Consider the following 20,620-nt stretch of genomic DNA (forward strand, 5'->3'; position numbering starts at 1 on the left):
CTTTTTTCATTTCCGAATTCTCAGGAAGAAAAAAAATGTACTGACGACTTTCCCAAACCAGGTGCGTCTAATATTATTGTAACAGCCATTGGGTTATCGCTAAGCATAGGAGAATGCACAGCATCGATGTTTTCATCTTCGCATAAGGTGGCGGGGCGTCCTCCATTTGAATTATCTTTGGGGTCTTCCCAGCCTTCCCGAGAACACTGGGCCCACTTAAGCACAGTTATTTCCTTTAGGACATCCTTTCCTTTTGGCATCGAGCCTTTTGCAATATTTGAGAAAATTCTGCACCGTTCTTGCCCAATTTCACAAGAAACGTGATTTGATTCTTTGTTCAACCTGTTAGTCGATCTACGTTTCGACAATGACTAAAAATGCGTTGCTCAAAAGTGCACGGCTGAAATTCTGCCGTGTCATACAGCAGCTTTAGAGTGGAGAGAGGGGCGCCGCTACACGCTGTCCAAGTTTCTTGCTAATTAATTGCATGAATGTTTGGGACAGACCTAATATGTCATTTCTAAAAGCACTGTTTCATGTTGAGCCGCAGAGCGCGCGCCGCTTCAACTGCCATCCGGGACGCTGTGCCAGGCAAGGGCGCTGTAACCTGAAACAGGCTTCGGTTGGGAAGGAAAAAAAACAATCAAACAGGGGCCAATGTCCTGCTGTGAACGGTGCAAATTCTATCGTTTTTTACCTCTTTCTTTCGCCACCCAAAGCCGGGACACGACGCCGACACGGCGAGTGGGGATGGAGTGTCCATAAAAAAGAAAGGAAAGAGAAAGAAAGAAAGAAGGAAATAAATAAAGAAAGACAGAAATAAATAAATAAAGAAAGGATGGAAGGAATAAAAGACCCTTAGAAAACGCCTTTTCTACATAGTACGCACATCACTGGGATGAGAACACGTTTCGAGAGCGAAGCCCTCTGAATGGTGCTTTATGTTGAATGCATGAAGAAAGAGAAGACATTGAACCCCTTACGCATATGCTGAAACACATTTTAATTCCCCGATTCCATCGTGTACATTTCATGTAGGTCGCCCATATCAGGTGGTTTGTACTAAGTGTTTGCGTATCTGGTTCTGTGGAGGGGAGGGGGGTAGTATGATTCTTTCAGATAAACAATAATTTGAACGGGGCTGATTTTTTGTGGAGAACACGCCTCAAAATAATTGTTGGTCATTTACTGAAACATGGCCACCAACAGATGGTTCTGGTGCGGTTGCAGAAAGTGTTCGCCATCTTGTTTCCCACTGCCAATATACTCTCGCGTAATAGGTGGTGTGGAGATGAACTTGTTTCCTCGGTAAAGTTATGAATATCAGTTCTTTCTGACAAATACAGAAAGGAGGCACAGGCAAGAAACTTCAAGCATATGATTATAGGAAACAACGCAAACATTTAAATGACAAGCTTGTCCAGTTAAGTTTGTTTATAGCATATGTCGCCATCACAGCGCAACGTAACACGGCAGAAGTTTTGAAATCATGAGACACTGAATTGATATAATGTTTTTGAACGAACATTCTGACAGTTATCAGCGCTGTTAGATACCGCGAGAAATGGATCACGTTCTTTTGAAATACTGATCGCAAATGAGAAAAGTATTCAATAGCTCGAGAAGACCTATTATATAAAATAATGTAGAGGGCACAACGACTTTATTTCTTAAGATACAAATGAAGCCATTATGTACAGAGTGAGTTCGGCTAATGGAGATAATGTTTTATTAATATCAGCAAACACAACAAACATCTCAGCTACGCTCAAATATTTTCGTGTCCTGTCTCAATAAATATTCATCAGAGTAGCTCGTAAACAATCGCGGTGTTTTAGTTTGGTGTCCTTTGGAAAATGTTGTAGTGGACAAACTTATTCGTGCATTTCTCGAGCTGTGCGGCATGCTGTAGCACAACACAAATCACGACAACATGGTTAAAGTTGGAGATAAGACATTTCTCGATGTGCACTTTCCACCGCAGACGGGAACCAGCGTCTGCTGAGTCTAGTTTTGAAGTGGTAAAACAATGAAGCGTCTACAGAACTCTCAGCACACGAAATTCTATCTTCCACTGTAACACTCATGCAATCATAATTTACCTGCAGAACACGTGTAGGAGTGTGCGTGTGCCCCTCTGGCACATTAATTGCATTCCTGTGTCAGCCGATAAATTTTGCTCCCCCCGACGTCCCCGATAACATCAATTAGACTGCAGGGAAGTGGAACGCCGTCATTTGGTGTTTCATTACTACTCCTTTCACGAAATGTGAATACAGCCTTCGCTTTATGACTGCTTACTGTAAGCCGGGTGAATAGATGGCATGGTCCCAGTAGGTCTATTCAATTCATTGTATTCACGCAAGTCATTAGCCGCTGCTCGGTGCTAAGAGATCAATCCTTTTCAGATGAGCTTGCTTTCATCAGGAAAGTTTATAATGAAGCAAGTCACAACACGCATGGATGAACTTTCGTTCTGCGGAGTGAAATTCTATCCCAAAGCAGCTTCGTGTTATCAGATGTAGTTTTTCGACTGCTATCATACACATTAAATAAAAAAGGGGGATTAGCTCTACTCACGGAGGGTAATTTGTATGGGCTTTCTGGCACAGTATAGCTAACATTCATTCTGCCGTTCACGAGGGGACCTTGACCACTACTGTCGCGCCTTTTAGGAACATCGAAGAGGATAAAGCAACAGATAATATTCAGCAATATGTGCTGCCTCGCACTGACTTGATTGCACGCTCCATTTGAGGATAGCCACTGCTCACAGAAGCCGCCGCTATGCCTTTACTGACGGTATCAGCGTCGTGTGTGGAAGCAACGTAGACTACCGGAGGCATGCCCGAGCCGTTGAAGCTGCAAGCTAGCACTAGCGAGTAGGCACCTATGTTGTTGATCAGGAGCCACTCATTGACCTCCACAGGCCAGAAAAGCTGCTTGTCGAATATTAGGTCTCTCGGGTTGCTGGTGGCGGCCCAGAAGGCGGTCAACACATTGCGCGGCTGGTCATTGCGCTCCTAGGAAGACAGTATAAATAAAACAATATTAATGCCAAATATATCGACTGGAATGATCCGGATACCACGGAAGCAAGATGTAGCCTCAGCGAAGGTCTCCATGTGCACACTATGTATTTGCAAACCACCGTAGTGGCACAACTTACATGGAGCTTGGTCACTTAGCACAACGTGGTGGGGTATGCACGTACGAGATGAATGTGAAATTTTCTCTGTGATGAGGTTTTGCTGCGTGATATATAACAACAGCTGAGGAGACTTAATCCGAAGTCCTCAACTAGCAATCACAAGTGGTATGGTGTGACTTTATCATATAGAGGTGTCTGCAATAATCCAACTAATCATCCCTACAGTGTCATCATCACACATGTCAGCATTATCACAATACGCCTGTGTTCCACTACCATAAAATTTAAACACCTTTTAATTGTCCTCCATCTGGATAAGAGGGGCTCGCATGCTAAACCGCTTCTTCCAGGAGCCAACGCAAAAAGAATACAAGTCGGAGTCTGACAGCAGCGAAATGTCCCGACTACTGCAGGTACTTCCAATTTGTAATAGTAACTGAAATATCCCTACAAGAATAGCACCTCTGTTTGAGCAGCGTAAGAATTGAAGTGAGCATTTACGCTACAATTTAGCTTCGGATTGGACTTCAGTATTCATTATCGCAACTCAACCGTTAACTTCGAAATCTAAAGGTTGATTAGCGTCAAACTCACCAATAACGGCCGAATACTTATTCCTCTTGCTTCGCCTGCGTGTCTGGGGATGCTGTTGTACTTGCTTTCGTTGATAAAAACCTCTTTGTAGAATTTGCATTTACCTGAAATACAATAATGAATCCCGCAATATGTATCGAATTCTCTCCAATAAGTTCTACAATCTTATTGCACTCGACCATCCGGCTATATAGATTTCTAACATCTTCATTGTTACGGTCAGTAATCTCTAAATGACATAATCACCGAACGATGTACACAATGGGCCGGTGCATCTATAGAAGTTATGGCAGTCATGCTCATGCAAACAGCGACCAGAATGATGAGACTAGGATGCAAACGGAGACTAGGGAACATACCATCCAGAAAGCTTTCTTTGGTTCTCTTTCCCACAACCTTGGCCGCAAGAGTGTAGGATGAGGCCACCAGAAATTGTCCTGGCTCAGCAATCACTGTCGTTCCCGATGACGAAGGAAAGTATGTCTTAAGTGCAGAGCTAACCAGGTGGCACACCTTCAAAGATCAAAGGGAATTAGACAAAAAAAATCACCGGAAACACCGCATTGAATTAAGTTGTTTATTACTACAACCCGCCCCGCGGCGGGGCAGCACCCGGAAGTACACGTACCGAGTGGCCAGTGCACAAAGTCAGCGTTTATTGTCCGGCTTGGGCTTTTATCAGAACGAAAGCTAAGTGAGGGGAGAGAGGGAGAGAAGGACGAAGGAGGCGCGCGCATGAGTAGACTGACGGCGCCTGTGCAGCGGCGATCAGCATTTTGTGGCATTCCTCCTTCCTTAGACTCCATAACGCTCCACTGGCTTGATACGTGTGGTATGTTGTAATTCGGGAAGCGGGCGGTCAGGTGAGCTGGTGGCATGACCGCTGGAGTTTCGAGGTCTTGTACTGGCGGGTCCGGGCTTATCTGGGGTCTATCGCGAGTCTCTGAAGCCAAGGTTTCTTCGATGCTCCTCCACCCGAGCAGGTCCGTGTGGCGGTGAACAAGCTCGTTCTCCGGGTCTACAGACACGAGGCGTGCCACCATGGTTGACCGGACCTTGCGAGGGGTCCATTTTTCACCGTGGCGGAATTGCAAAGGTAAAAAGGATCTCCAAAGGCGAAGTTCCAGCTGCCGTTGTCAGCTGACTGGACCTCTCGTGTTGACCGTCTCCTGGGAGGAAAACAGATGTGCGTTGTCTGTATCCCAATAACAGTTCCGATGGTAAGCGTCCTTATGGGAGCGGTGTGTTTCTGTAGCGACACAGGGTCGTGGCCAGCGTCTTCGACAAGTCTGCGTCCGCACACTTCTTTAGTCCGTCTTTGATAGTTCCCGCAGCACGTTCCACCAGTCCATTACTCTGCGGCTGGTAGGGGGGTGCCTGAACGTGAACTAACCAATTTCGCTTTAAGAACTCATGAAACTCCCACCCAGTGAATGGCGTGCCATTATCTGACACTATTGTGTGTGGCAGACTGAACGTACTGAACAGCGTTCGCAGGGTGTCAACTGTGCTGCGGGAGGTCGCGTGAGACAACGGAATGGCCTCAATCCATTTACTGTGAGAGTCCATGACGACAAGCACCATATTGTTTTGGATTGGTTCTGCAAAGTCGACATGCAGTCGCGACCATCCTTCCTGCGTCTCTGGCCAGCTGATAGGTGCTTGCGAGGGTGGCATGGGCAACGCCTGTACGCAATTGTTGCACACAGCGGCTAAGCGCTCAATATCGTGGTCCAAGCCAGGCCACCAAAATTTTCACCATGCAATTGCCTTCATTGCCATTAGTGAGCCCCGTGTATTAACTTCAGTAGCTTATTCCTGACTTCCGCCGGAACCACAACACGATGAAGCAAGTTCTGTTGTACGGACAGCTCGTGTTGCCTTTTTTTGGTACTCTCGACTCTCTGTGCCTTCAGTAGTTCTTCCATTGGCACCGCAGGCTTGTCCAACTGGTCCATGACAAGGACGTACTCAGCCGTATCCTCGGCGTCCTGCAGCCCCTGTGCAGAAGATTGTGGTAACCGCCCCAATGCATCTGCATTGAGCATAAATTTACCGGGATTGTACTGCAATTTATACTTATTTGCACCAAGCAGTAAGGCCCATCTTTGGACCCAGCAGCGGCTGGTGATCCGTAACAAGAATGAACTCTGACCCCGAAAGGTAGTCCCGCAACCGAGTAACACCAAATATTAAGGCCAATGCTTCGCGCTCGATCTGGGAGTACTTTCTTTCGGCCGTTGTCAGTGTTCTCGATCGAAACCCCACCGGGCGCTTCTCGCCTCCAATGTGATGAAAAAGTGCTGTCCCAACTCCATAGGGGGACGCATCACACTCCAAGTAAAGCTCACGGTTCAGATGGAAATGCGTCAGGACTGGTGCCGTGCATAACGCATTCTTCACCTGGATGAAGGCTTTCCTTGGTGCTCCACGTCCACTTAGCACGCTTTTCTAGCAATTTGTACAACGGTGCCAGAATAGTGGACAAGTCGGGCATAAAGTTGTAAAATGTTACCATGCCCAGAAATGGGCTAAACTCGCTGACGTGTGGGGGGAAGCGGCTAGTCTGATACCATCCATATGCTTTTCCATGGGATTCAGTCCGTTCGCGTCGATACGGTGGCTTAGATATGTAACAGACGGCTCGCTGACGGGGCACTTTTCAGCCCGAAGCTTAATGCCATGTTCACGAAAGCACTGGAGCACAGTCATCAGATTTCGATTGTGGCTGTCACCCTCTTCCGCTATGAGTACGTCATCTAGATACGCCTGTACTCCAGGCAAGCCTTGAAGGATTGATTCAATCCGCCTTTGAAATATCGCTGGTGCTAAAGCAATACCAAGTGGGTGGCGGTTGAAGCAAAAGAGTCCTTTGTGGGTGTTTATCACGGCCAATTTGCGAGACTCTTCGTCCAACGAAATCTGGTTGTAGGCGTCGCGCAAATCCAAAATGCTGAACCACTCTCCCCAACCTAACTGTGCAAAAATATCCTCGATAAGAGGCAGCAGGTGTTGTTCCAGCTCGCATACTGCCACGAAGATAACTAAGACGGGCTCGCCGAAGCAGAACAGCCTTCTTTTAATGATGGCCGACACCCAAAAAACCCCGGTGCACAACTACGCCCTTCGTCGTCTTCTCTCTTTCGATCGGTGTCTGTAGTGGGCAGCTGATTTTTGGCGATTGGGACTCGGTAGATGGCAGCTTATTTCGCGTCATTGCTCCCCACGTGAAAAGCGGCCGTCTCGGTCGCTGATCGGAGGGCTACAGAGGGCGCAGGAGAAAGTCTGAGACGTACAAGTCTTCGTGGGCATAGTACGTACTACGCGGACAATCTCGGCTCGTGGCCATAATCGGCTCGAGCTTGTAATAGTATTCTGAGGGACTACCTCGTAGTTAAGGTTGCTGAGTCACCTGATGATCTTGTACGGGCCAAAGTACCTAGGCAGTCATTTTTCCGACAGCCCCTGATGACGAATGGGTGTCCAGACCCAAACGTAATCGCCGGATTCGTACTGGATGTTCCTTCGGCCACTGTTGTAATGGCGGGCGCCTGTACTCTGCTGGAGGCGGATGCGGTTGCGAGCAAGATGTAGAGCTTCTTCGGCCTTCTGGACAATGTCGTCAGCACTGTTGCTTTTTTTCGTTGTTGACCAGGAGTATGGCGTCGAAATGTGTTCTTACGCAGCGCCCATAAACTAGTCAAAGTGGTGTGAATCAGGTGGTTTCCTGAACAGCCGTATTGTGTGCGAATGTCACGTACGGTGAAATTTGGTCCCATTGCTCTACGTCAAAGTACGTCGAGATCGTATCGGCGATAGTTCTATCGAGGCCCTCCGTAAGTCCATTAGTTTGTGGGCAATAGGCCATAGTTTTCTGATAATTGGTGTGGGTCAGTGTGATAATCTCCTGTATTAAGTCAGCAGTAAATGCAGTCCCTCGATCGGTTATTAAGACGGAAAGGGCCGCATGACGTAATACGATGTCATGGACAAAACATGGCGACTTCTGTAGATGTTCCGCGGGGTATAGCTTTTGTTTCTGCGTACCGCGTTAGGTAATCCATTGCGACGACTATCCATTTGTTGCCTGTGGACGACGTAGGGAATGGACCGAGAAGGTTCGTTCCAACCTGTTGAAACGGTGCTGAAGGAGGGTCCAGGGGTTTCAGAAGACCAGCAGGTTTCAAAGGTGGAACCTTGCGCCGTTGACAATCACGGCAGCTCCTCACGTAGCGCTGAACGGATGAGAACAGCGGTGGCCAGTATTACTTCAGGCGTATGCGCGCTAACCTCCTGGCGAAGCCTAAGTGACCGGCACATGGGTCGTCATGACACGCTTGAAACACTTCTTCGCGCAGTGAAACTGGGATGACGAGAAGGAACGTTTCTTGGCTGTTTTCGAAGTTCTTTTTGTAGAGAACGTTGTTGCGGAGGCAGTAAGAAGTCAGCCCTTGTGACATGGGTCGTGGTACAACAAGGTCGAGGTACAGGATGAGGGGAAGCATTGTACTGTCTACACGTTGGAGGTCAGCCATCTCGACAGTGTCTACTACACCAAGAAACTGGATGTCTTGCTTTAAATCACTTGGCTTCAAAGCTATAGGTGCACGTGAGGCAGTCGGCTTCGCAGTGCTTCTGTCCGGATCGATAAACCACTGTGACGTAGTACTACTGAAGGCGGAGGCTCCAACGAGCTAGGCGGCCTGAAGGGTCCCTAAGACTCGCAAGCCAGAACAGTGAGTGGTTGGTCACTTACTACTCGAAAAGGTCTGCCGTACAGGTAGGGTCGGAACTTGCCGATGGCCCAAACGATGGCGAAACACTCCTTTTCAGTCGTGGAATAGTTGACCTCCGCCTTAGTGTGACTACGGCTTGCATAGGCCACTACACGTTCGGCGCCGTCTTTCCACTAGACGAATATGGCACCCAACCCCACGTTGCTGGCCTCTGTGTGGATTTCTGTGTCAGCCTTCTCATCGAAATGCGTGAGTACGGGGGCTGTTTGCAGTCGCTCCCGCAATTCTGTAAATGCTGCTTGTTGCTCGTCCGTCCACTGGAAGGGTACATCTTGGCATGTTAATCTCGTTAATGGTTCAGCGATCCTTGAAATTCCTTCAACAAAACGACGATAGTGAGTACAGAGACCTAAGAAGCGTTGAACTGCCTTCTTGTCAGTTGAACTCTGCGACGGCAGCTAACTTCTTGGGGTGAGGCCGAACACCACGGTGGCTGACTACGTGTCCGAGAAACTTGAGCTCCTGAAATCCAAAATGACATTTCTTAGGCTTGAGTGTCCCATTTGCTTTGCTGATGACGATGAGTAGGTGCTTGAGTGGTTCTAGATGTTCATCAAACGTCCTCGAAAACACCACAACATCGTCTAAGTAGACTAAGCACGTCTGCCATTTCAGTCCAGAAAGAACAGTGTCCATTGTCCACTGAAATGTAGCAGGTGCGGAAGACAGGCCGAATGGAGGACTTTAAGCTCATCAGGCGTCACAAATCAGGCGTCACAAATGCTCTTTTTCGCGGTCGCGCTCATCTACTTCATTCTGCCAGTACCCTGACTTAATATCCAAAGAGGTGAAGAATTGGGCGTGGCGTTGATGGTCCAGAGCGTTATCGATCCGTGGCCGGGGATAAAATTCGAGTTTGGTGACACGGTTAAGACGTCGATAGCCTACACAGAAGCGTAGTGCATTGTCCTTCTTTTTAACCAGCACGACGGGGGACGCCCGTGGACTTACGGACGGCTGAATCACGTCATCATTGATCATCTCTTAAACGTGGCGCTTAATCACGTCCCTTTCCGTAGGCGAAACGCGATACGAATGTTGACGAACGGGGCGTGCTGACTTGTCCATAGGAATATGATGTTTCGCAATGTAGGTGCGCCGTACTTTAGACTCGGTAGAGAAGCAGGCAGAGAAGTCATTGACAAGGTCGAGTAGTTGCTGTTTCTGTCCTTCCGATAAGCCGGAGTAAATCTGAATGCGATCGCTCAGGTTGACCACTTCCAATGAAATAAGCGAAGCAGTGTCGAGCGAGGCGACATCCGCGAGGGCAGCAATTTCATGGAGGAAAGCGACAGCGGTGCCTTGCGGTAAGTGCTGATAGTCATTGCTGAAGTTGGTCAGAAGGACTAATGAGTGTCCGTTCTGAAGCTGGATGAGGCCGTGTACAATGCAGATGTTTTGCTCGAGCATTAACGGAATGTCCACCATCCACTCCTCGGTGGATGGTGGACTGCGACGCCTGAGTGCTACTTTCGTTTGTTCGGTGGGGCGAATGACATTTGAGGGGCCGTACAGCGACGGTCGTCGTATCACGACCGCATAAGTCATTCGGACTGGCCCCCGCCCTTGTGGTACCTCGTAGCGTTCAGGAGCATGTATGACTTGCCTTATCTCGTCGCGCACTATCTCTGCCACAGAAATTCGTTCTGTCGGCGCGTCAGTTATCTGCAGTTTCTGGAACTCTTCTCGTACCACAGCCCTGATCACTTCACGCAGGTCCTCGAAATGCTTTCCCAAAATCATGGTAGGGGGGTTGTTCCAAAGTTCCATCATGTTGCGGTCGTATTGTCTGTCACGCTGTGGAAGGGCGCTTTCCATTGCTGTCGCTTCAGCAAGGAAGTCCGCAAGTGTAGTGGGCGGATTTCGAATAAGCCCAGTAAAAATCTCTTGCTTCACGCCTCGCATCAGATATCGTACCTTCTTGTCTTCGGCGTTTGAGGCATCCGCACGTCTGAAAAGACGAGTCATGTCTTCAGTATAAATGGTGACGCTCTCGTTCGGGGCTTGGAATCTTGCCTGTATTGCCAACTCCACTCTCGCTTTCATGTCCATGTTGGAGCATGTAATGCCCAGCTGTCGTCGAAATTTGTCCCACGAAGACGATGCCGTTTAAAGGTTACGAAACCACGTCCTCGCAGAGTCTTGGAGCGCGAAGTACATGTTGCGCAGCTTGCGGTCTTCGTTCCATCCGCTCGAAATGGTCTAGCCAATCTTCCACATCTTCAGTAGCATCTCCGTGGAATACAGTCGCAGCCTGCGGCTGGTTAAGGATAAACTGCGCTGGCACAACAGCTGCAACAGAAGGTGGGGGGCTCGGGTTCATCGTCCGGATACGCTCGGGCAAAAGACCATGCTCAGGTTGGAGCCCTTGCCGAAGGTGACTGGTGCGTGCGTGCACAGCAGTAATCTCTCCCGGACTACTCACAGAAGACGTGTCAGTGGCATACTGCGTCTCCGGCAATGGAAGCATGAACCCAGCACCTCCACCAGTAACATGCCGCGCAGATAACTAAGACGGGCTCGCCGAAACAGAACAGCCTTCCTTTAATGATGGCCGACACCCTAAAAACCCCGGGGCACAACTGCGCCCTTCGTCGTCTTCTCTGTGGCGATCGGTGCCTGTAGTGGGCAGCTGATTTCTGGTGATCGGGAATCCTTGCGTCAATACCAAGTTCAATGTAATCTTGAACTCACCAGAATTGCGAACTGTACAATCTTTCTTTAAAAGTGGAACAATCGGTGTGGCCCACTCCGAGTGGGTCACTGCGGATATAATCCCGGCTCCCACGTGTCGATTTAATGCCCCTGAAACCTTATCAAGAAGAGCATATGGTATTTTCTTACCTTGAAAAACTTTGGTGTGGCTTCAGGCTTAATGTGAAGGTAGACCGGTGGGCCTTTCATGAGTCCTACGCCATCCGTACACAGGTCGACGTAGTGATCCATCACCGCATGCACTGACGGCTACCCTGGGCTTGACTCTAGTGGTGGCACCGCTACGTGTAGTACCGCTGCGCCCTTCTCTTGTAATTTCAGCAACAAATCACGACAGCACAAGAGAGGACCTTCGCAGTCATCATCAGGTTACAATCAGGTTACAATCAACCTCCACTGACTTATGGCAGACACGCATGGACAGTACTCCGCGCACTGACAGCTTCCCCAAATAGCACGCCAGCTTTATCTTCGGTTCCTGCAGCTTGGGCCATTGATGATGGTGGGCTTTGTAGGTTGCTCTAGGAATGACACATACGGGTGAGCCGGTGTTTACATCCATCTTCAGCTTTACATCGTTCCAAGTGAACGTTTCCTGAATCGGTGCCAGCATTGAATCCCTTGAAGTGACAGACCATAGTTGATGATGATGATGTGTGGTGTTTTATGGCGCAAGGGCCAGGTTTGGCCAAAGAGCGCCATGACAATTGGTAGTGTTAACGATGTATCATGGAAGATGTGACTTGGCTGTAAAGTGGCCTCAAAATAGTTCCTGTAAAGTGCGTAAAATCTACGTGCTATAAAATTATGGCGATCACTAATGACGAATACTATGAACATCAAAATCCATCGTAGAAGAATGATGCATTGTTTAAAATATGCGAGATGTTAAATTGCTTACAGCACTACTGCCTCGCCAGAGCCCTTGAACCACAAGGGCCTGGAGGCATGTGCTATTCAATATAATTATTACAGTGCCATCCTCTGAAGAAAGGAAGCGTTACGAACGTGTGGGGCTAATAACATGCAATACAACATCTTTCAAAAAACCTAGGACGGCGTTGGTGTCAAAGAGTGGTTATGGACCAAGTAACATAACAGGATGAAGGGGGATGTGCTGCCGGTATGCTAAGAGAAAATGTTTCTTTCTTTCAGATTCGGCTTCCCGACACTCCAGTAGGACGTGGAGGACGGTCAGCCTCTCCCCGCATCTACCACAGGTTGGAGGCTCGTTTCCCGTGAGTAAATAGTTATGTGTGCCAAAAGTGTGTCCTATTCTTAGACGGCAGAATAGGACATCTGTCCGGCGGGATTTTGTTACAGGAGGCCAGAAACCTAATTGTGGCTTTATTACATGCAGTTTATTATTTATTTCTTCGTCCCACATGCGTTGCCAGTGGTTTCGTAGTTTCCTTCTTAAGAAAGGCTTCAGGTCTGTGACAGGGACTGAAGCAGTAGGATTAACTGCATGAAATGAAGTTGATGTGGCCATATGGTCGGCTAGAACGTTTCCCTCGATGCCCCTATGTCCAGGCACCCAGCATATAATCACATGTTGATTAGATATGTATGCTTTACACAGTGCGGAGTAGAGTTCATGAAATACTGGATTTTTGTGATTACAGAAAGACATCAAGGCTTTCACAACACTGAGGGAGTCCGTATATATAACTGATTTCTGGAGTTGTGATTTATTTATATGCTTTACGGCCGACAGCAGTGCATAGGCCTCAGCCGTAAAGGTACTAGTTTCCGGATGCAGTACGTCGGATTCCGAGAAGGATGGACCGACGGCTGCATAGGACACCCCGTCGTGTGACTTCGATGCGTCTGTGTAGAACTCCGTGCAGGAGTATTTGTGCTGGAGTTCCCAGAAATGCATTTGGATTTCAATCTCTGGAGCGTGTTATGTAACTTGCATGAAAGATATATCGCATTGTATCAGCTGCCACTCCCAAGGAGGTAGCAGCTTGGCTGGATGCAATAGGCGAAGCTCGAGGAGTGGGACATGCATTTCATGACTAAGCTCCCTCACACATAGCGAGAAAGGCTGTCTTACGGAGGGACGATTATGAAAGAGTGTAGCATATGTCATGTCGTTAACGATAGTATAACACGGATGTTGAGGATTAGAGTGGACTTTCAGAAAGTATGTTTGGCTGATGTGTGCTCTCTGGAGATGAAGTGAGCACCCATTCGATTCTGCATATAAGCTGTGTATGAGACTCGTTCTGAAAGCGCCAGTGGCCAGTCGGATTCCTAGATGGTGGACTGGGTCTAGCATATTTAGCCGGCTCGGGGCGGCAGAGTGATAAATCATGGCACCATAGTCTAGTCGTGAACGAATAAGGCTTTTATAGAGTTTAAATAAACACTTCCTGTCACTACCCCACGTAGTATGGGATAGAAGTTTGATTAGGTTCATTGTTTTTAGACATTTTTCTTTAAATGTTTAATGTGGGTGACGAAAGTGAGTCTGTAGTCAAGTATAACACCTAGAAATTTGTGCTCTTTGTTTACAGGTATTTGTTGTCCACCCAGTTCTAAGCAAGGGCCTGGGATCATTCCTCTCTTTCTTGTAAAAAGAACGCAAGAGCTTTTGTTAGGATTGATCTTAAATCTATTCTTGTCTGCCCATATTGAGACTTTGTTCAGGCCATGCTGTACGTGTCTCTCGCACACTGCGAGGTTACAGGATTTGAAAGCTATCTGAATGTCGTCCACGTAGACAGAGTAAAAGATGGCCGGTGGTAATGAAGCGCGAAGCGTGCTCATCTTCACGATGAAGAGCGTACAACTCAGCACGCCTCCCTGTGGTACACCTGTTTCTTGTGTGAAAGGTCGCGACAATACGTTGCCGATTTTCACTCGGAAGATGTGATTCAACAAATAGCTTTCAATTATTTTCAGCATATTGCCACAGATGCCCATTTCCGACAAGTCTCGCAAGATGCCGTAGTGCCATGTTTTGTCATATGCCTTCTCCATGTCAAGGAATATTGACATGAAAAACTGCTTATGTAGAAATGCGTCCCGAATATATCCTTCAATGCGTACAAGGTGATCTGTTGTCGACCGGCCTTCTCTGAAGCTACACTGATAGGGATCAAGTATATTATTGAGTTCAAGGAACTGTATGAGTCTGCGAATAATCATTTTTTCAAAAACCTTACACAGGCAGCTTGTAATAGCTATCGGGCGATAGCTTGCCGCCATGGATGGGTCTTTCCCCTGCTTCAAAACAGGGACCACAATTGCTTCTTTCCATGCAGTTGGAAAGTATCCTGCAGCCAAAATAGTGTTGAAAATTGTGAGTAGTGTAACTTGGGTGTCATTGTGTAGGTTTTCGATCATTTCATACATGATTCTGTCAGAACCTGGTGCGGAGCTCTTGCATGATCTCAAGGCAGCTCTGAACTCAGCAATACTAAAAGGACAGTTGTATGGTTCATTCTTTCGACATTTTCTTATGAGTGGCTTACATTCTTCTATTTGTTTGTTTTTGAGAAAGGATTTTGAATAATTTATTGGACTTGACACGCTCTCAAAGTGCTCCCCAAGTGAGTCTGCCTGATCTTGCAGTGTATCGCCCTGTGTATTTACCACAGGGAGTGAATATGGTTGTCGCCCTCTAATTCTATTTACCCTGTTCCAGACTTTGGCCTCATCTGTATACGAGTTTATACTCGATCAAAACTTCTCCCAACATTTTCTTCTAGCCTGTCGGCGGGTTCTCCTGCCTTGAGACTTGACTTTCTTGAAGTTAACAAGATTCTCTGCAGTGGGCGAAGCGCGTAGCAACCCCCACGCTTTGTTCTGATTCCTACGTACGATTCTGCATTCATCGTTCCACCACGGGACATGCCGTTTGCATGCCGAGCCACTTACTTCGCGTATGCATTTAGATGCGCCATCTATTATGAAGTCTGTGAAGTACTCCACAGCAGCACCGATTTCTAGAGAAGACATATCAGCCCATGAGATGCTAGATAGAGTTCGAAATTTCTCCCAGTCAGCTGTGTCTATCTTCCACCTAGGAGCTTGTGGGGGACATTCATTTTCTTTAGATGTTCTTAGCAGTACGGGGAAGTGATCGCTCCCGTAAGGATTGCTCGTAACTTCCCATTTGAGTTAGGGCAGTGTAGACGCGGAAACTATACTAAGATCTATTGACGAAAAGGATCTGTTTGCAAAAGAGTAATATGTATGTCTTTCTTATTTAGAAGGCACGCTCCAGAAGAAAAAAGGAGCTGTTCAACGAGACGACCTCGCGCATCAATACGAGAGTCTCCCCACAAGGTGCTGTGTGCATTGAAATCGCCAAGAACAACATAAGGTTCTGGCAATTCATCTATGGAGGACTGAAATTGAGGTTTGTTTAATTTGTAATGTGGGGGTCTGTAAAGCGAACAAATAGTGATGAGTTTCTTTAGCAGGACAACTCGAACCGCCACTGCTTCGAGGGCCGTTCGTAGCTGTAAGCGTTAACACGCTATGCTTTTCTGAATTACAATGGCAACACCACCCGATGATGCGATAGCATCATCGAGATCTTTGCGAAAAGTAACGTGCTGTCAAAGAAAATTTGTGTGTTTTGGTTTTAAGTGTGTTTCCTGTAAACACAGCATTTTTGGATTGTGTTGGTGGATGAGTTCTTGCAAATCATCAAGGTGTCTAAGGAGACCTCTGATGTTCCATTGAATAATTTGTGTATCCATATTTAAAGTAAATTAGTGCTGTGTGTACAAAAACGGAAGTTATGCCTTAGACTACAGAGCCCTTTCGAGGCCCTGCAGTCGGGGTTTTGCCCTTTCTGGAGCATTCGAGGGAGCCTCGCCGCTCCTTAGGCGCTTGGTGTGCCTTGAGGATGGGTGTAGTGTCCATTGCCTCTTGTGAGGTGCCGGACACGTGCTCTTGCGAGCGGGAAGTTACCAGCGAGGGTCCCGCCTTGGAGGGCAAGACCCCTGCGCCCACCAGCCCGGAGGTCGATGGGGCTCCCTGGAGGATTTGGCTGCGCCGGCCGTTGCCAGCGCTGGAAGGGACCTGGGAAGTTGAGGCAGCCTCGGCTACGCCCACCTTCGGGGTCGATGGTCCCTTCTCCTCGGTTGACGGAGCAGCGCTTGCTGCAACCGCCGTGGGGGCAGATGGCGTAACTGCCCACTCACTGTTTGTGGGTCGGACAGCCACCGGAGGCCGTGGTGGCGCTGCCCCCCTACGCGCCACATCGGCAAAGCTGCTCTTAGACAGGTATGACACCCGCCTCCCTGCCTGCTTGAAAGATATCTTTTTTTTACTTTGATTGTCACAATCTCTGTTTCTCTTTTCCAGGACGGGCAGGACCGCGAGTACGCGGCATGCTCACGATCACAGTTGACACAATGTGGAGTGTTCTGGCATGTTTCAGAGGAATGTTCTTTGTGATTGCACTTGGCACAAGTCAGCCGGCCTCGACAGTTCTGTGAACTACGGCCGAAACGTTGGCACTTAAAGCATCTGAGAGGATTGGGAACGTATGGCCGAACACGAAGTTTAATATCACCGGCCTCGATGGACTCGGGAAGGACACTTGAGCCGAAGGTGAGTATCAGGTGTTTCGTTTTGATCTCTTTTCCATCTCGCCTCATCTTAATTCGTTTAACATTGATAACATTCTGGTCACTGAAGCCCTCCAAGAGTTCAGCATCAGTGAGCTCCATCATGTCATCGTCAGAGACAACACCACGGGTGGTGTTCATCGTGTGGTGCGGGGTTATAATTATTTGGGTTTCCCCAAATGACTCTAGTTCTGTTAGATTTTCATACTGTTTTTGATCGCGGAGCTCCAAGAGAAGATCACCGCTTGCCATCCTCGATGGCTTATAACCAGGACCAAAGACTTCACTCAATGACTTGGAAAAAAGAAGGGTGAGATAGTTCTTACTGGTTTATCTGGTTTTGCAGAATGAATAACATGGAAACGCGGGAAGGATTCTTTTTGGCGGTCAAAAAACTGGAACACTTCATCGGTGCGCCCTCTCTTCTGAGGGCGATCAGACAGTGGAGGGAAGGAAGTAGCCATATGTGGACGTGTAGTTTTCGGCAGCAACGCTAGCCACCCACCATGGAGTCCAACAAGGGGACGCTGCAGAGCCTGAAAAACAGGGCCTGCCAACGCCAGCTGTACGTTGCCACTATAACCCAATATGACATAACCAAGTTTGGCTACTCACACAAGGTTAACTCTTGCTGCCAGGAAGGTCGGAAGTAATAAAGACATGAGGAGACAGGAAAGGTGGAAAGTAAGGAAAAGACGAAGGTTGTAGGGAGAGAGAGACAGGAAAAGGCAACTACCGATTTCCCACGGGTGGATCAGTCCGCGGGGGCCGTCTATGTGAAGCAGAGGCCAAAGGGGTGTGTTGCCTCCGCCGGGGGGCCTTAAAGGTCCAAACACCCAGCATCAGCTCAACCCCCACGATCCCCCTTTCCCCAGACACGGCTAAGCCACGCGCGGTTAAATGCGGGAGGGTCCAACCCTCGTGTGCTCGGGTACGTGGTGTCGCAACACACCAAACCCCTGCTGACGCAGACGCCCCTGCGGGTAGACCATAGTTGCGACATGGTTTGTGCTGTCACATTCAGCGCGTTGTCGATCTTTGGGCCCAATCATGCCAAGTGCCCTTGTTTTCCTCAGTTATAACAGTGCCTCCCGCGCATTAAACAGGGCGAGCGTGCATGATTACGCTTCCCACAGCACTCGCATGGCTTTCACCCGTCCTGTTTATTCTGTCGTCGTGTCACCCAACGTTGCTCCTTCACTGCGAATACTTTCGCCTGGCCCTTTTCCTGATTTATGTTCTGCGCATCGAAATGTGCACTTTCTGCTGCCAACGAAAATGCATCAGCTTGTTCTAATGTCAAATAATGTTTTGCCAACACTTGCATTTGCAGCTTTCTTGAACGTACCCCACATGCGACAAGGTCCCTTCACATCCTGTCCAGAATGAACCAGAAATTGCAGTTATGTTCTAAGCGCGTTATTTCCATAATAAATGCGTGCACCGACTCTCCTTTATGCTGGTGTTGGTGGAAAAATTTGAAGCTTCCCGAAATTTCAATTGGCTGTAGATCATAGTACTCGCTTAACACCTTTATGACCGCATTGTAGCCGAGTGCGTTTGGCTTCTGCGGTGCGACTCTGCCGCATAGCTCCTCAGTCGTTCTCCACCCAAGCGCAGTGACCAACAGGGTTTTTTTCCCGAGACCGTCAGTAACCTCTTTCGTTTCAAAATGTGCCTCAACTCTTACGGCGTACGCTTGCAACTTATCTGTTTCGTCGTTGAATTGCGAGAGGCGGTGGCTCATGACTGTGGGTGGGGTGGTTGCTTGCCCGCACTCAGGAAGCAGCTGGCCCTAGTTCTTTGCTGGAATCCTCGTCGCCACTGTTACAACCCACCCGCGGCTGGCCCGCGCCCGGAAGTTCATTTACAGAGTGGCCAGGGCAGAAAGTCAGCGTTTATTATCCGGCTTGGGCTTTTATCACAACGAAAGGTAAGCGAGGAGGGGAGACGGAGAGAAGGACGAAGGAGGCATGCGCATGCGTAGACTGACTGCGCCTATGCAGCGGTGACCAGCAGTTTGCGGCATTTACCATACCATCGATTCTCGGCATTATGTCATTGCCACTACGGATAAAGGCATCACACAAAGTATTTTGCGAGTACAAAGCCAACGTAAAGAAAGCGGCCTTATGTGATCATGCAATGTCACAACTCAAATTCAAGCGAAGCAGAGCTCGTGACGGAGAGCTGCGCTCCTGCTTACATCGTCGGAGCATTTCCTACGAAAAAAAAGGCGTTTATAGTTCCCGTGAAACTTTTTCGCAGGCCTCGTGTGCCTTCCTCACCGTCTAGCCACTACACTTAAGCTGCCGACGGCGGTGTCGAAAGCACGGCCGCGTACCACTGACGCTCTCAACTTTAATATCAGACGCTGGAAATATATCATGATTGGCTGATCCGAAGCATAGAGGGTCTTCCGTATATGGATGCATAGTTTAAAGCAGACGGCTTCAGTAATTTGCTTACCGCGGCAATTGTAACATATAATTCACTGCTTAAATGCGTGTTTTAAAGGCTCTGCTGATTTATTGAAAAGTTACTACGGTGTCTTGCCCCCACCAAGAGCAATTATAAGATATAATGTTGCACGACGCGTTTAATTAACCAACACAAGCTTCTCACTTCGCTTACGCATCACCCTTGACACACTCAAAAATATATACAACGGCTTCATATGACACTGGAGATATCGTTCTGTTGAGCTATAGAAAGTTGTTTTACCGCTCTTGGGAAGTACAATATTCAGTGATGTCATTATTTTGCTTAGTTTCTTTCTCAAGATTTGGAAGTTCTATATGCCGCAAGTAGCAACAGCTCCACTGGCACCTTAATAATATGAACCAGAGTGTGGCACATTATCATATCTAGTAATTAACAGCAATATTAGCATCTCCAATACTATTCGCCATGTTGCCTTGATTTCCTGAGAAATATAGGTCACTGCTCTGTAGCACAATGATGCCCTGCTTGCTAATAAATAAGTGATAACGTTCCTACCTGCTTGAACTCTTGATTGTTTTGGGAAGCTATAGGAAATCCGCCGCCAATGTCGAGTACTGTCATGGGGAAACCCATCCGTAGTCCTAAGTCAAACACTGCGCGAGCATTCCGAAGTGTTAGTAAAAATGCTTCATCGGTGCCGGCAATTACGCCCATGTCAAACCTGTAAGTGACAAGAGTGAATTAATCTTGTTGCCTCCTCCAGAACAGTGCGCAGAGGAAACAGATATTAGGAATTCCAACAAATAGAAGCCCTACCGGCTGCAAGCTGTAAACATGTGTCGTGTCTGTGGGAGAGTGTCACTTTTTGTAATTCACTCCACACTCGGGCAACCAACCTTAACGTCTTCATGAAACATATTTGTTCTACATGCCTGCCTACACATCACGTATTAACCGTACCATTTTTATCAGCCGGAAACATCTTGAAAACTGGCTCCACAGGTAACACGATTAGCAAAGAAACCACGGTGTCAGTTCGGTTGTTCGAGGGTTTTTACACACCGCCTCCAACTCGTGGCTGAAGCGCGCCTCGACACGTCCAAAAGTTGGCCCAAAATTATTTTTAATATCAGTCGCAAAATCGAGGGTAAAAGGAAAGGTATTAAACCTGCTCGTGAACGGACACCCTCTTTCGTGACATGGCCGAGCGGTTTTGAAATCTGCAGCGGATTTCTCTCATAAGGCAAACTTTAGTTTGCTGGTTCAAATCTGGCGTGCGTCGCATTGTTTGTGGCGTAATGCTACTGAGCTCGCTAATTGGTCAG

General features: G+C 47.9%; 1 protein-coding gene across 1 annotated transcript in view; it reads right to left on the reverse strand.

Moving 5' to 3' along the window:
- Positions 1 to 984: 984 nt before the first annotated feature.
- Positions 985 to 20,620, reverse strand: part of LOC135904861 (ornithine decarboxylase 1-like) — a 37,440-nt gene continuing 17,804 nt past the window's right edge. Inside the window, exons 7-10 of the mRNA XM_065435844.2 lie at positions 19,851 to 20,016; positions 4,105 to 4,258; positions 3,746 to 3,849; positions 985 to 3,023 (exon numbers count right to left, since the gene is read on the reverse strand). Of these exons, the coding sequence (XP_065291916.1) occupies positions 2,709 to 3,023; positions 3,746 to 3,849; positions 4,105 to 4,258; positions 19,851 to 20,016 (739 nt within the window). The 3' untranslated portion in view covers positions 985 to 2,708. The remainder of the gene's footprint in view (positions 3,024 to 3,745; positions 3,850 to 4,104; positions 4,259 to 19,850; positions 20,017 to 20,620) is intronic.

This window comes from Dermacentor albipictus, chromosome 1, assembly GCF_038994185.2.
Source record: "Dermacentor albipictus isolate Rhodes 1998 colony chromosome 1, USDA_Dalb.pri_finalv2, whole genome shotgun sequence".
Classification (NCBI taxonomy): Eukaryota; Metazoa; Arthropoda; class Arachnida; order Ixodida; family Ixodidae; genus Dermacentor; species Dermacentor albipictus.